This window comes from Gekko japonicus, unplaced genomic scaffold, assembly GCF_001447785.1.
Source record: "Gekko japonicus isolate JY-2015 unplaced genomic scaffold, Gekko_japonicus_V1.1 scaffold13, whole genome shotgun sequence".
Lineage (NCBI taxonomy): Eukaryota > Metazoa > Chordata > Lepidosauria > Squamata > Gekkonidae > Gekko > Gekko japonicus.
This window is the reverse complement of record NW_015172553.1, coordinates 1,420,684-1,437,454: the sequence shown is the minus strand read 5'-3', so window position 1 is coordinate 1,437,454 and position 16,771 is coordinate 1,420,684. Positions and strand designations below refer to the sequence as shown.

The 16,771-nt window shown below is 44.5% G+C and overlaps 1 protein-coding gene across 1 annotated transcript in view; it reads left to right on the top strand.

Annotated features, from left to right (window-relative positions):
- AAK1 (AP2 associated kinase 1) overlaps positions 1–16,771 on the top strand; it is an 83,681-nt gene that overhangs the window by 53,811 nt on the left and 13,099 nt on the right. The window contains exons 13-17 of the mRNA XM_015421146.1: positions 831–1,085; positions 6,621–6,844; positions 8,223–8,380; positions 10,411–10,527; positions 13,435–13,524. Coding sequence (XP_015276632.1) covers positions 831–1,085; positions 6,621–6,844; positions 8,223–8,380; positions 10,411–10,527; positions 13,435–13,524 — 844 coding nt within the window. The remainder of the gene's footprint in view (positions 1–830; positions 1,086–6,620; positions 6,845–8,222; positions 8,381–10,410; positions 10,528–13,434; positions 13,525–16,771) is intronic.

The window sequence follows — 16,771 nt, the reverse complement described above, 5'->3', positions numbered from 1 at the left end:
GCCGCCGCCGAGCCCGGCAAAGGAGGGGGAAAAGGAACGGCCTCTCCGCTGCCGCCTCCGCCTCGGAGCCGGGCGGGGGGGAGGACCGGCCTCGCCGCCACCTCCTCGGTGAGATCGAGCGGGGGGGGGGATGGAGGAGACGGAGCTCTTCTCCCCCCCGCGAGTATCGCGGGTCCCCGTCTTGTTGCTTTATAATTGTTGGTTGTAAGAGCAGTTCCTTGTGTTGTCTGAAATATGTTGTCTACTCATTGGCTCAGCTGTTGAAGCTTTATAGCATATTTTTCTCAATGGCTAAAAAACCCTCCCTTTTGAGTTTCCCATAGCCAGAAGCTGTGCCTCAGCTGACTCGATCTCAGTTCACGCAACAGGCCCCTGTGTGATTAGCTAATGCCTGCCAGCCACAGGTCCCTTTGTCTTGGCCACAAAGAAGGGAACAGGTAGCAGAGGGGGGTGGGTAGGTCTGGAGGGGACTACATTAATGGTGCTTCTGAAGTAGATGAATGGAGAATACATGAGCAAGTGAAATGGATGCAAAGAAGTTGCTGTAAAGAAAAGCACAAACCTATATCTGTAAACTTATGCGAGTCTCTACTTGCCCACATGTACTTTCATTAAAATAGCTATTCTGTGTAATTGTGTATTTTTGAAATATCCCTAATAAAATAATAAAATAACAGAATGATGGCATAAAGCACAGTGTTTGAGTTGCCTTGGGATGGGTGCTGAATAAGGTAAGAAAAGATAGTTGCAGTTAGTTGCATTTTAACATGCCGAAGCAAGGTTGCAACCAATTGCAAAGCTGTGTTTGGATTTTTGTGATGGTATTGCAGGTGCAAGCGAAGCCTCAGGCACCTCAGCAGCCAGTGAAACCACAGTTCCCAGTGGTGCAGCAGGGAGTGGTCACAACAGTGCAGCAGCCGCCAGTGCAGAACTACATCCAACAGCAGCAGCAGCTACTGACCCAGCAGGCCACCGTACAGCAGAAGACAGCTGTAGCAGCAGCCGTACAGCAGAAGCAACCAACTCAGATCCTGCCACAGGCTCAACAAGCTGTGACACAGCCAGCCTCTACACAGGATCAGCCGGTAAGGATCATCAAGCTGCTTGGTAATACTGTGCCTTTCATGCGTTGACCCTGATCAGGAACCAGATTTTCTGGAAGGCCATTCCTTGAAAAACAGTGTGTAGTTTTGATCTAGTGCCTTCATCCACGTCCTGTTAAGTTGCCAGTGAATTCTCCTACCATAGCCGCTGCTTCCTTCTAATCTAGGGGAGGTAATGGTGGGGGGGGGGTTGCAAGGCTCCTGGGGCTGGATTTAGCACTGCTGAATTTAGCTGTGGACCTCTGCTTTTATCATGTTGGTGAACTGGATGCTTTGAGGGTGGACTTTGGAATTGAATCATACTGGCTCCTGAAAAACTATTGGCTGACAGCCTTTTGGGGGTGGGTGGAACAGCAGTTGTTCTAAGCTTGAGCCAATAACTGATGCTGGCTTGGAAAACCAGCATGGGTAGAGTAGTGGGTCTGGACCAGAGAGCCTACATTCCCACTCTGTGCTAGAGAACAGAGTTGGTATAACTCTCTACCCCCAGTTACCTGCAGTATGCATCACAGTGCTCTTGACAAGTCACTGTCTCTTAATCCTGTTGGGAAGGTAGATTGGAGTAGTCCTGCCATGTGTGTTGCTCCGAGCTCTTCTTAGTGTGCATACCACTAAAGCCAGAACTTCCCTGAGCTCCTTGGAGGAAGGGCTAAATGCAAATATGAATGGGAAGGCATCTGCTAAGCACGGCCTCTTTTTAAGATGGTTACACTGGCAGGGCCAATTCATAGTCTGCAGCAAGCAACCCAGATCGTGACCAGGGTGTTCTTGTATCATTTGTTCTGTGTTCAGGGGGGGGAAAGTATATTTAGGCTTCGTGAGTGTCCTCAACTTGCCTTAGCTAGATCTGCCTACATGCCTTTGCACTGAACCTTTGCAGAAACACTGCATGTCTGGTACAAGGATTGGGTTTAGTAGCCAGTTTGGTGTAGTGGTTGAGTGCGCGGACTCTAATCTGGGAGAGCCGGGTTTTATTTCCCACTCCTCCACTTGCACCTGGCTGGATGACCTTGGACAAGCCGTAGTTCTGATAAGAGCTGTTCTTTAAAAAGAGCCATTTCTGTCAAGAGCTCTCTCAGCCCCACCTACCTCACAGGGTGTCTGTTGTGTCTGTAAGCCACTTTGAGACACCTTTGGGTAGTGAAGGGTGGGGTATAAATCCAATCTCTTCTCTCTCTTCTCTTCTACTGCAAGGGAGAGTCTTGTAAATGTCACCAAAAGATAGAAACGTTAATGTATTTCTTATTAACAGGGCTAACACAGCAAAACCGAGTGCTTTTAGTTTTATCTGCAAGCCCCTAGAAACACAGCTCTCAGTTTTAAGGGGCTTGTTGGAAGAAGACTGGAGAGCTTTAGATTAATTTGTGAAAATATCCTGTCCTTGTTTGTTGACTCCAAAACCCTCCTGCTGGGTGGATTGTAGTGTACTATATCAGGTTTGTTACCAGCTAAGGAAGAAATTTCTAGTCCTGGGAATGAAACAGGGATTCCGTCAGCCATTGTTGCATGAGTCTTGGTATCAGAATTACTTTGGCTTTTATGGTTCTTTGGATCCTGGGCCTCTGGTTCCTGTTCTCCAGAATGCAGGATCTGGACAAGCAGATTAGAGCAAAATTTGAAGGTTGAATTCTCGTTCAAGCAGACTTGCTTTCATTTCCTTTTTTTTTTTTAGGTGAATTTTGCTACTATAATGTATGCATTCCTCCCAAACAAGGGCTCTTTACTTAAGGAGAAGCAGGGTTTTCCCTTCCCCAAGTGAAACAGCTGCCTACAGTATAAAAGGGATGGAAATTTGCCAAGGATCCCCCATTACCATCACTGCCCATAGCCGCAAATGAAATTTCACATCCGTCTCCCCCACACAAACATGCACTTTATTACTATTCAAGTGTAATCATTCCTCTTTGTTTCCTTTTAACTGAAATGCAGCTTTTTAAGCTTTTTTTTAAAAAAGAAGGCACCCAACAGAAGATGAAATTAAATGTATTCTAGTTGAGACTGTACTTGCATCCAGCTCTCTTTGCCGCACAGTTTCTCTTTTAATGCCAAAAAGCTTTGTGTATCAGTCGCCATCTGGTTTCAAAAACAGATCTGGAGGAGAGAGTTGCTCGAAGGAGGAGAAAATAAGAGAGCCTCCCTGTCCCCCACCATCTCCTTTACCATCTCAAGGAGGCAAATTTAAATCAGGAGCTTACTTTTGTTTATCTCTGTTAATGCTCACCACCTCCTCCTGCGTTATATGTCTGCCAGTGCTTGCAGTATTCTTGTGCTGCTTGAAGTACAGGGCTAGAAATACACACACACAGGTTTAAGAGACGTTGTCAGTGGCTTATAATAATTTGAACACACAGCTCAGTTTCTATCCAGAGCTTCTGGAGTACGTCTGTCACACCCATTCTGTAGGCACTCCATTCATTATCATTTGTTACCAGTCAGTTGCTGGATTCAGTCCAATGTATTGGCTATCACCTTCAAAGCCTTTGATGGCCTTGAACTCACACACCTGCAAGAGGGCCTCTTCTCTGCTTTGTCAGGGTAGCTTCTCCCATCTGAGCAAAGCCTTCTGAAATTGCTGCCCTATAAATGTGTACGATCAGCCATTTGCCTGTTCAAGGGCACTCTCTGTGGTGGCGACAACGGCTTGCCGGAGGCAGTCGGGAAGGTGCCCACACTTCTGTTGTTCCATGGAATGTACAAAACAGAAATGTTCAGGGGGGCATTTTTGATAAAAGGAAAAGAACTGCAGTATAGTGGGACAGCATAGGGTGCCTTTTGAAGTGAATAGGCTGTTTGTTGCATGTATCGGCTTTCTTTGACTGCACTCTCTTATTTATATTTTCATAATCCACTTTCTATGTTGTTTATGGTATGTCATGCCTTAGACAGTCTTCTGTTTGCATTGTTTTCTGATTCTGTAATCCTAGTCCTATTGCATTGTTTGTTGGATGTTTTATGCTGTTTGCATTGTTTTCTGTAATCTGCCTTGAATCTCAGTGATAGATACTGGCTAGAAATGAAGTAAATAAATAAAAATTAGATCAGGGGGTTCAACTCCCTACCTGGCTGTCAGGCTCACTCTGACTATGGGCCAGTTGCCATCTTTCAGCCTAGTGTACCTCATAGTTACTGCCAGGGGGGAAACCCATGTCACTCACCCTGAATGCCTTAGAGGAAAGGTGGTGCTACTGGTTGCTACCAAACAAGGGTACCAACCCTTAGCACTCCCATAGCACTGTCCAGTCATGTTTGCAGTCATGTTTGCATCTTAGTGTTATTATTGAGGGGCAGTGTTGTGTAGCACCTAGAGCATAGGATCAGGGCCTAGCAGACTTAGGCTCAAATTCTTGGCCATAGCTGTGAAGCTCACTGAGTGATAGGGGTGTGTGTTTAGTTTATTCGAACCGGGGGAAATCCTGGAAAATACTTCACTGGTATTTTTTTCACCTGGATATCTGCTGGGTATTTATCTGGCTATCCGATACAGCCGAGCCCGAACAATCCTCAAAATATCCCAAGAATATTTGGGATTTTTCGGGGCTGCTGGACAGCTGGCATTAAAGGGCATTTAAAGGGACTGCAGTCTGTTTAAACACTTTCTGGGTGAAGCTATGGCTTGGAGAAGGCATTTAAAGGGACCACAAGCCCTTTAAATGTCTTTTGAGTTCAGGCATGGCTTGCAAAAGGCATTTAAAGGGACTGCATTCTCTTTCCCCACTCTATTGGAAACAATGGAGGATGGGGGCACCTTCTTCTGGGGCCCATAGCACTGGACCACCTGGTCCAATCTTTTTAAATCTTTTTGAAACTTGGGGCTTTTTTGAGGCAAGGCACCAGCAGATATGCTGCAAATTTGATGCCTCTACCTCAAAAAACAGAGCCCCAGATACCCCTGGGTCAATTCTCCATTATACCCTATGAGGACCATTGACTGTAATAGGGTATAATGGAGCTGAAAAAAATCAGCAATACTGAAGATTTACCAAATCCAAATACCATACTGGTATTTACCAAAATTCGGGGATACCATACTGGTATTGGAATTTGGGAATACCGGGAAATACTGATATTTTTCGGTTCTAGTATACCCAAACCCAAAAAATACCGTGTGTTTTCTTTTTTGCACACCCTTACTGAGTGAACTTGGGCCAGTCACTCTCTTGTTTAATCCACCTCACAGGGTTGTTGTGAGATAAAAGCAGGAGAGAGGGTAATAGAATATAAGAGGATAGTGATATCCTTGTCCTTTGAACAGCCCTGTCGAGGAAGGCACTATTCTCATCTTGCAGCTTCATTTCTGTCAGTGATGCTTGCAGCTGCTGCTTGATCATTTTCAAGCACTTTCCCCTTCAACTGAAGGACTGTTGATTCCACTTTACATTTTCCACGTCTGAAACAAGAGAAGCAAAGGATAAGTTGTGAGTTAACCTGCAAGCCTGCCCTCTTCCTCTTCTTTGGGCATCTGAAGCCAAGTACACAGGGTTGGGAAGTCGCTGCTTAAAAATATACCCAGTATATAAAAATATCATGGTTGTGTGATCTCCTACAAGACTGTGGTGGCGAGGACTTGAGCAGTAGGCTGCCGCTGCAAGCAGCGGCTGCAGGTGATAGTAATGGATCTTGGCATGCCAGAAAGTCAGCCGGGCATCATCGTTATGGGCCCATGTGGTTTGGTCCTCTTCCCTCCTCTGTGCTAGTTTGCGGTGTCTCTGATGGTTTGTCTGCCTTTGACCAACGCTCAAGCTGCTGCTCTTTTTGGCCTGAAGAGGCTCAGGGTGTTGAGGGAATCTTGCCATTACAGTAGACCAAGTCAACTTGCAATGTGTGGCCTGTATACAAATCAAGGTAACTGTCAGAGGTCTAAATATGTGGCTCTTGTGATCACTTCTTTGGGGGGGGGGTGACTCTGTAATGATGAATTTTCTTGGGTTAGGAGTAGAAATACACCAAATGTGAAGTCATGTTTTTAGCATATAATAAGGCTACAGGGAAACCATCTACGGAGGAAATAATTTCCCTGGATTGCTGTCCTTCTGCACATATTATATAAATTTAGAGATGATTTTTCCATGTATTACCTTCCTATCTCACCATTCCTCCAAGTAGTTCAGGATGTCATAGCATGTGTGGTTCCTCCTCCTCCTCCATTTTATTCTCACAACAATCCTGTGAGGTAGCTAAGATAGAATGTGGCTGTTCCAAGGTCACCTAATGAGCTTCGTACTGAGTAGGGCTTGAATCTGGATTTACCCAGTCCTGGCCTGATGTTCTAGCCACTACAGCACACATCCTCTCAAAGGGCTGGGTCCAGGGCAACAGGGTCCCTTCTTCCCCAGGAGCAGCTTTTTAGGGGCATTTCAGGCTGCTGTAGGTGGGGAAAGCTGAGAAAGATGCCCTTTTTGCCCATGGAGATGCAGCGCTAGATCCAACCCAGAGTCTGGCACTGGTACTCAGTGTGGCAGCTTTAGAAGTTCCACAACCACTTAACATTACAGGCAGATTTTCTTTTCTTCCCCAAAGCAAGCACCTCCGCGTCAACAAAAGCCCCCGGCTACCCCTCCCTCGGCAGTTCAAGGGCAGAAGGTGGGCTCCCTCACGCCCCCTTCCTCCCCCAAGACTCAGCGAGCTGGACACAGGAGGATTCTGAGTGACGTGACACACAGCGCTGTCTTTGGAGTCCCGGCAAGCAAATCGACTCAGCTTCTCCAGGCTGCGGCAGCTGAGGCCAGCCTCAATAAATCCAAGTATGTGGAGAGTTCCCCTCAAAGTCCATTCTCCCTTCCTGGAAGTCACCTTGAGAATAATTCATAAATGACTGTTTAATGATTAAATGATTTTTAATGGTTATTTAATGTTGTTTTATACTCACTTGCTTACAGTTATTTAGTTTGGTTTTTATATCCTGCCCTATCTCAAGGGCACAGTTTACTTGAATATTTATCCAGTAACAGAAGCTTATCAAAACAGAGCCGGGAGGAGAGAGACTGGTGGAGAGAGAAGGTGGGAATTGTTTTAGAATGACAAACACTCCCCCCCACCCCCGATAAAATTGGGGGAAGGCGGAGGGAACTGTATACACCACTGTGGCACAAGTGAATATATATTTAACCCCCTTCTCCCCAGTGGGAAATCCCGAGAAAAGACCAGACTGAAACTGCTGCCAGTCTGAGCAGACAGTACTGTCTGTGATGGATGCATGGTGTGATTCAGTATATAAGGCAGCTTCGTATGTTCATGTGAGAAACCAGCTGTGGTATGCAGTCAACAGGGGGAACCTTCAGATGACGAGTTATGCCAGGAGCCAGATGGGAAGTTAGTAAGGATTGCATAAGGCCCCTGTGACACCAGTTGCTCATCCTTAACTTTATGGTGTTTTAGTGGATGAAATTATCATGGTATCAACAAATTATCATGGTGTCAATTTCTTGAAGAGAAATTGTGTTGAAACACAGCCTTGGGGCACTTTCAAGGCTAATATTTAGGCTGCATCTACGTGTCATTGCATATTGTGCTGTTGCTGTGATTTGTAGATGGATTGTCTTGTCCACGCTGGGAAAAACCAGTTGTGAATGATTGCTGTGGTAATAGTGCAGTATCCAACAGTGGATGGAGACAGCTTTATTGTCCAGAATAATTTCTGCTACAATAACCCTGTTTCCTTTAAGGTGCCGGTAGATTTTGTGCCTTTTTTTTAATGTGAATGAATATGTCTGAAGTACTTAGGATGAACCCTGTGTTATAAATTCTCTGTTTCTACATGCATGATGATGTAGTGTGATACAATATTAGTGCTTAATAACATGGTTTCTTCAAATGAGGGAAGCCAGATCCAGCCACATAGAACTTTGCCCATCCAAATTTGCATCTATAACGCTAACCCTATGTGCAGTCTCCCATAAGTGTTGCTGTTTCTGGGATTCATATTGAAAGTCTGGATTTGTGTACTTGAATTTCAGGACTGAATAGCTTGATGGGATCCTCCAGGATCACATAACTTGCAATGTCTGCAGTCATCACAGTGACTTTGGAAGTGGTGGTTTTTTTTAAAAAAACATTACTACCAATTTCCAATTTTGCAAATGGCTAATTTTTTCCATCTCCTTGTGGATTGGCTTTCTCTAGGTCTGCTTCAACTACACCCTCTGGTTCCCCCAGAACCTCTCAACAAAATGTCTACAACCCTCCAGATGTCTCCACCTGGAATCCTTTTGATGATGACAACTTCTCCAAGCTCACAGCAGAGGAGCTATTGAACAAGGATTTTGCAAAACTAAGCGATGGTTAGTTTGGGGAGTGAGTAACTATGGGGGTTTTTTTGAGCGGGAAATGCTAGCCAGAAAACTCTTCCAAGCTGTTCTGTGGAATGAATGAGCACGTAGAATTGTTAAAATGTTGTCTGTTATCCATAATGGCCAAGGCATAACTCTGAAAAAGCATAGAGCTCACTGTGACATTGGACAAAAGGTCTCCGTAGCTCAGCATTCTCTCCCCAGAGCCAAAAGGAAGGCCCAGAGAACTTCCTGTGGAGCAAAATGTGGCTCTGTTGATCCTGTGTGATAGTCCCTTATATCTGATAAACTAGAGTGTTATGCATCAGGGCTGCTTTTGGCAGTGCAGCAAAAATATGTTTGCTAGTTGTGCTGTTGTTTTTTTCCTCATCTGGAAGACTTCAAAAGCTCTGTAAGCCAGGACCCGGGCCCACCCAGGTCCTGTTTGTGGATCTGCGGGGAAGGGTGAGAGCAGGGAGCAGCCATGGATCCCCCTCCCCTCCAGGCGGAGGGGTGCCTGATGTCTACTTAAGGCACCACGCTGCCTCAGCTCGCCATCTTTAGCTGATGGACAGCTTGGTCCACCCTCCCACCCCTTTAGTTAGGTATTTTGCAGGGGTTGCATGCGGTTCTGTATACTTGCTTTCTTGTCGCATCTTGGCGGTGTCAGTATGGAGCTGGATCCACTCTCAGGAAAAACAGCCTGTGTGCTCATTTCCTGAGTGTGGGGATCCATTTAAGGGGTCTTAGTGTGAGGGGCGACTGATATGCCCAGCCCGGGGGCATGTCCGGAGAATTACCCTCATGCTTAGGTGGCAGGGGAGACCACCTCCGGGCTTCCGCCCTAGTGGGATCCAAAACCTGCCATCCCAAGCTGACCAACAGAGCATTGACTGATGGGTAGATCAGTCAGTGATCAGGATCCTTACCCCATGCTGTGCCAAGGCTCACTACAGCTGTAAGCAATAAAGTTGTGGCCAATTTTATTCCACTCTTTCTGAAAAATGTGTACGTGTGTGTTATTTCAACTGGGAAAAACTTTAAATTAGACTAGAATTTGTGGGGTTTAGCAGAACGTTCGACCTGGGTGCTCACCTCGGCCCTTCACCTTGGCACTGGATCCGTTAACAAGTTGCAGTGAATGTACATTAATTCTGTGTACAGTGTTCACTTGATTTTCTGTATATATGCATTTAGTAATGATCACATTATGTTCAATACACGTACTGCAGAATGTGTGAATGAAACGGCGTATTTATCCAGGTACTGGTCCATTGTTTTATTTGTAAAGTGAACACATTGGCTCTTTCTCACGAACAGTTGTACACAAGTACATGTGTTCACTGTAGCATGTAAAACGGGGCTACCATGTGGACTTCTGGTACATCGCTGCTTAAGTATGGGATGGTAACTGCTGATAGTGCCTAGCAACACGTGTTTTCTGATTGAGTATTCCCCCAAATGGGCGTGCCCCCCCACGGCCAGATGTGTGCCTGTGTTGAGAGCAGACATCTTGCAGATGTCCTTATGCTAAGCTCATAGCTGGTATTTGATGCTTCATTTCCAAAGTGGAAGTACCATGACAGACAAGTGTTGTGGTCTCCAGAAACACCTGAATACCTGTACTTCCAGCTGTCACAGTAAGAATCACTAACAGATATGTATTCCTTGTATTTCTCTACACTTCTTTACAAATGCACCAATATGAATTTCTTTTCAGATTTGTATCCACCTTTTGGCCCTCTAGAGGCTTTAAACTGAGCCACTTGTATGTAATTTCAAATGCCTTAACCCTTGCCCCCCTCCATTGAGAATCTAAAGTAATTCCATTATAATACCAGTGGAAAAAGCAATATGTAGATTCTGTTTGTTTGACCTTAAAGAACTTGTTGCTGGAAAACAGAGTTTATAATTAAGTACAGATAGTAGGACTGTGCAAAGTCAGTTGGGTATTTATTTTTATTTTTTTATGTGTGTGTACTCTTGTGTATCTGTCATGTGACATTGAGATCCAATTTAAAACTAGGTCCTTGGAATTTCAGGTAAACTTCCAGAGAAGCTCTGCAGCTCCACAGAGAACCTGATACCGGGTTTTCAGCCAGCACCTTCTGCAACGCAAGCAGATGCATTTGGGTCATCTTCTCTTGCATCCGTACCAGGTACGTCTGGGAGATGGTTTATATGTGAGTTAATGGGGTTCAGTGCAAAATTGTCCAATGAAAACAAAACCTGGGCATTGTTTGTAATATTTATTCCAACTATACAGTTCTCCTAAAGCTTGGATGCCTTCTCAAACTGTCAAAGAAGCCAAGTATTCTCAGTGTTCCCAGAGAGACATCACCCTTTCTAACCTTAAGAGGCATGGCTGTGTTTTTATTGAGTGGGCCAAATCCTTCAGCTGCAGGAGATTCCTATTGTACATTGCGACCACCCCAGAAGAGGGATGGGCTTTAAGAACAGTGAACAAGCTTTTGCTTACACATTCCCTTCATCCAATATTAGGAAAAAAAATAAGTTGTGAGACTTCCTGGTTCTTCAAGGAGTCTTATGGGGTCAATGCTTAATTGAACTCTGCTGGTCCAAATGAACAGGCCAGTCTGTTTTCACAAGATAGCATTTTAGTTGCTCCAGACTTTCTGACATTTCTACCCTCAGAGAACACATTCTGTACTACTCTGTCACAGAATGCATGTGCGTTGCAGAGGGTCCTAGACAGTGTTCCCTCTAAGCTGAGTTAGTGTGAGCTACCTCACAGTTTTTTAGCCTCCAGCTCACACATTTTTGTCTTCGCTCAGGGCTCCAGAGCAAACTAATTTATGCAGTAGCCAAATCGCTGGCTCACAGCTTTAATGCCAGTAGCTCACAAAGTAGAATTTTTGCTCACAAGAGTCCACAGCTTAGAGGGAACATTGGTCCTAGGCAATGTTCCCTCTAAGCTGTGGAGTCCTGTGAGCAAAAATTCTACTTTGTGAGCGACTGGTGTTAAAGTTGTGAGCGAGCCATTTGGCTACTGCATAAATTAGTTTGCTCTGGAGCCCTCCTTCCTGAACTGAGACAAAAATGTGTGAGTCGGAGGCTAAAAAACTGTGAGCTAGCTCACACTAACTCAGCTTAGAGGGAACACTGGTCCTAGGACATGTTCTGGGATGCATGCATATAATTTTTCATAGGCCATTAGCTTGGCCTGTTGCAGCTCACCATTCCCCCTTGAGAACTTCAAGGCTGCTGCTTGTTGTACTTAGTATATGTCATGTCAGTAGTCCTTTTCAGCACAGGTTGTTTTGAAAGTTCACCCCATGACCCACAATGTCTGTTGCTTGCACCTTTTGAAATGGTCTAGAATGGTAATGGATGCCTTTTCCTTTCTTCAGACTTTTGAATCTGCACTCTTGGTTTTTAATTTGGCTCCAAGTAGCATTCCTTTGCTGATACATAGTCCAGTAGAAAGATCAGTTATGGTGCACAAGCTGATTGCTGCTACTGGTTGGAGATTGCTCTGTTATCTGCACTCAGTGATGTACCCAGCAGAGAGCCATTCCCCGCATGCTCCTCAATGTACTATCAGCCTTAGGCTGAGAGCAGTAGTGATAACAGCAAGGCCACTTAGCAGGTTTGTGGGAGAGGAGAGAGAGAGACACCCAGTTTGCTTCCTAATAGAGATCAGGCATATTGATCTGTATTTCAGAGCAGTTGTAGGGGATGATGTACCTGACATTAAGGGAGCAGAAGCTGCAGCCAAAAATCTTACTCTTTACGCTGTGCAACTTAGTGTATTCAATTTGATGAGACATTTAATAAGCAATGCAATCAGACTGGGATTACGGAAATTTGAAAGAAAGCAAAAGATATTAGACATGATATGTTGAACAATGCAAAAAATGAACAGCGTTTGAGTCCAGGGGCACTTTTAACACCAACAAAGGTTTATTCAAGGTATAAGCTTTCATGTGCACATGAAAGCGTATGCCTTGAATAAACCATTGTTGGTCTTAAAGGTGCCACTGGACTCGAACTTTGTTCTGCCGCTTTAGACCAACACGGCTACTCACCTGGATCAATATAGAAAATGGTATTACATAAGCAGAATACAGTGTGGTGGGAAGCAGGTAATATATACAGCAAACAAATAATGCATAGTATATACAGAGGTCTAGTCCAGTCATATTCTATTTGAGAATACCCTTCTTCTTTCATTAAAGATATTCATGTTGGCTGGTAGTTGCTAAAAGTTACTTTAAGGAACCAGTTTTTTGGGCTGAAAAGTGGAGCTAAAATATAATAAATAGTTTTGGGTGGGTGACAATGTTGGTCTGCAGTAGAATAGCAAGAATCAAGTCCCTAAGCACTTTAAAGGCCAACAAGGCACATGCTTTAACTCTCGGAAGCTTTATAGCCTAGAAATGGACTTGATTCTTTTTCTGAGATATAATGATACTCACTGTGTGTGCAGGACAGTCTTCTAGATATTATCATCAAAGTGTGGCTTTGTGCCACAGACTAAGCACCTTAAAAAGGTAAAGGTTCCCTTGCTCGAAAGCCGGTTGAATCCAACTCTAGGGTTGCGGTGCTCATCTCCGTTTAAAAGCCGAAGAGCCAGCGCTGTCCAAAGACATTTCCGTGGTCATGTGGCCGGCATGACTAAGCACCAAGGCGCACCTTACCCACATTTTAAAAAAGCATAGCTGTAGATACATTAACCTCTTTTTCCTTAAGACAGACTTATGCAAAGAGTTGAGATTGGAGGGGGTGTAGTAGCTTTGATATCCTTGGATTTCTCTTCTCAGGGCTTGCAGCTACCTTGGAAGAATTCATAAAATTCTTTTTGGTGGCTCTTGAATTTTGTTTTGTTTTTGTCATTTTGTTGGGGACAAAATAACTTGCAGCATGGTTTGTGGGAGAGGAAGTGTAGCATACTGGTACGCCCAGACACGGAATGCACTTAAACTACTTTTTTAAAAGTGCGCTTGGTCTCTTGGGCTCTGCTTGACTTTCTCTTTCTCTCGCTTTCCCTGTCCTTCCTTCCTTTCCTTCCATTCTTTCTAATATGTCCGTTGCTGCTTCTCCAGCTGAAAAAACAAAAGATATTCTGGACTCTAGCCCACCACTTCTGGCTGTTCCTGATCCTTTTATTCCTCTTCCACTATCAGATACACCAGGTAACTCTGATAAAACTGCAAAGGAAGGTGGCCAGGGATCAAAATATTTGCTTCTCAGATCGTGCCTTTTCACATGACCACATGGGTTACTTATCATACCTCTGCCTGCTGACTCCTTGTCCCCCTCCATAAGTCTTTTGACATAGGAATTAAAATTATATATGGTTTCATAATCTGGACACAGGTTGGTATTGGACCAAGTTTCTTTAGTGTGTACAACTAATGTAAATTCACAGTTATTGGATTCTGAAAATCCTGCCCTTCTCGCAAGGAATTCAAGGCAATGTTCAAGAACCTCCTTTCACATTCGATACTCACAACAGTCCTGTATAGTAGATTAGGCTGAGAGACACTGCCTGGTTCAAGGTCACCCAGTGAACATCAGGGATGATGAGGTAGGGATTTATACCTGGGTGTCCCTAGCCTTAGTCTCTGTATCTGAGGAAGTGCGCATGCACACGAAAACAGCATGAATAAAACTTTGTTGGTCTTAAAGGTGCCACTGGACTCAAACACACAGCTACCCTACCTGAATCTATAACCACTGAACAACAGTGTGGCATCTGTTAGAATACTGAAATCTGGACTTTTCAAGTTCCAGGCAGTTATCCTGTTGTGTTTTAGGGGTGGGTGGGAGGCCAGGTCCCTTTAATACTCTTCCCAGTTTGTCCCATGGAGTGAGCAGACCATGACTCAGTGCTAATGCATGCAGAAAGTCCCAGATTCAATTCCTGCTATCTCCAATGAAAAGGATCCAGTTATATATGAAAAATCTCTGCCTGGGACCTTGGAGAGCTGCTGCTAGTCTTGAGTAGACAGTATTTACCTTGTTGGACCAATGACCTAATTCACTACAAGGCAACTTTGTGTGTTTATTTGGGTGTGAATGGGTTGCTTGTTTTTATGCTCCAGAGGTTAGCTTCTCTTAGTTGGTCTGTACTGCTGTTAGACCAAACATGGGTCAAGATCAGGTGCTTTGTTTATTTATTTTTTGAACCAGGGGAATATCACTGAGAGGGAAGCAGAGTGGGAGGTGGAGGGCTGTCAGATCTCAAAGGTAAGAGACTTCGGGGGACAGTGGAGGGTGAAAGATCTCGAGGGGGCAAAATTCGCAGGGAGGCAGGAACACTGCCCAATTTTTGGAATAGTTGACTCTTCCAGTTAGGTCCTCTAACTTCCTTCCCTAAAAACATGTGAACAAGCTGCATGAAGTTGAAGGGTCCTCCCTTCTCAAACTGACTCAGTTGTGCCACCACGACCTTATGTGTTAAGGAGCGTAGGAGCAGCTGATAATGCCTTCTCCTGCTCCCTTGTTTGCTTACCCTCAGACCGTACACCCAAGCAAGTTTCTCCAGCTCTTTTCTCAGGGTTTTCTCAGTCTCCTTTGATAACTGCTTCTGGCAGGGCTGTTTGCATGCAGTAGTAACATGGGGACTGCAGAAGTGCTGCAGGACTTGTTTGTACACTGCTTTGATCACTTTTAGGGGCTCTATAAATGTAATGCAATGCTTATGCTTGATGGTGCCGAATTCAGTTTCCTGGAAAAAAATTGTCTTATATTTTTTTAAAAAGCAAGTTTCTGTGCTCAAGCACATGTGGGCAGTGGGTTGCTAAAATCTCAGAAGCAGGTGGGGGTGGTGGTTTAGGGGGATGAACTTTAAGTACCCTGCAGTGCTGATTGCCCCTTGTCATGACTAAGGAAAACAAAATCAATTATGCAAAATAATTTTAAAAAATGGCAGAATAAATTATGCATTGCGGGAGAAATTATGCATGATTTGCGTTGGCTGTAGAATCCAGGTTTCAAGATGTAGAAAGTAGCTTGCTAAGGTGTAGAATTTTAATGTTAACCTTTTAGTGTGCAATCCTATGTATTTTGAAGCACTTGTATGACAGTAGTTGTTTAGCAGTGTGTGGTCTTAAACCACTATTCTGTTCTAGACGACTTGGCAATATTGAGGGCCTGAGGTTCACCTTTTAATGCATCCATGAGGCTACCTTATATGAGAACCACCTTTTTGTCCTAGAATAGCTGCTAGGGAAGATCCTGGATGCCCACTTCTTGGCCTTTAAGTCTTATGAGTCTCCCTGCGCTAGCTGCACTCTTTGATCAGATGCTTAATAGACGGCTTTCCTTCTTCAGCTGATGCCCGAAAAAAAGGACTCTGCTGCTGTATACTTTATTGAAAGAGCTGCCTTTTTCTTTCCTTTACGTGTCTCATGAGTGAGTAACGTGCTCGAAAGCGTGTGTTCATTGCTTGTTCGAGTCTCGACTCTTGATTATTCCAAATGATTGTTTGAAGTGCTCTTTGGCACTTTTTATTCTCTCTTTCTGCCTAATTAAGGATCCCTGCTGTAACATTTAGCTGTTTGCTTATTTGGAATTTTTAGCCAGGGCATACTGACAGCATGGGGTGGAATGGAAAACAAAACTTGTGTGCATGCATGTGAGCGTAATAAAATTATGAATTTCAGTCTTGAAGATTATTTGTGGAAGCTTAACCTTTCCCCCTGGAAGCTTGTCTGAAGACTGATTTGTTCTTTGCCCTCCTTCCTTTGTATCTCCTTCCCTTGTATCTGGCAATGCTGTAGAAGGGAGCAGACCTGGGCCTACCAGCAGTCCCTCCAGGGGCTGCAAAACCTCATGTTGACTTGTGCTATGATCCCAGAGGAACTCTGGGGAGCATCAGCACACACACACCCGTGCACAGATACACACACACACACTTTGGTTAAAGCTGTAGCACATTACGTAATCTGACAGTAACTGCTTTTCTGTAGAAGGCAAGGATAGTTGCCGCCAGGTAAAGTGAAGCAAAATTATTTCTTTTTAATTTTCTACTCACATTTCTGATGCAGAAGTGCCCTGAGGTGACCTGTGTAACCAAGAGCAAGCTTATTTAAGAACTCCCAGGCAAAAAGTCAAACCATAAATAGAAGTTGTTAGGCCAGTAACAGAACATTTAAGTGTGAAGCTCTCACTTTACACAGGGAGGGATGGTGGCGCAGTGGTAGAGCATCTTCATGCCGTGCAGAAGGTCCCTGGTTCAGTCCCCAGCATCTCCAGTTGAATGGATGAGGTAGTAGGTGATGTGAAAGGCCTTTGCCTGAGATCCTGGAGAGCTGCTGCCAGTCTGAGTAGACAATGCTGACTTTGATGGACCAGTGATCTGTTTCAGTAGAATGCGGCTTCATGTGTTCAGTCCGCAGATAAAAATGTAGTGTAGTTGTCAACAGAGTTATTCCT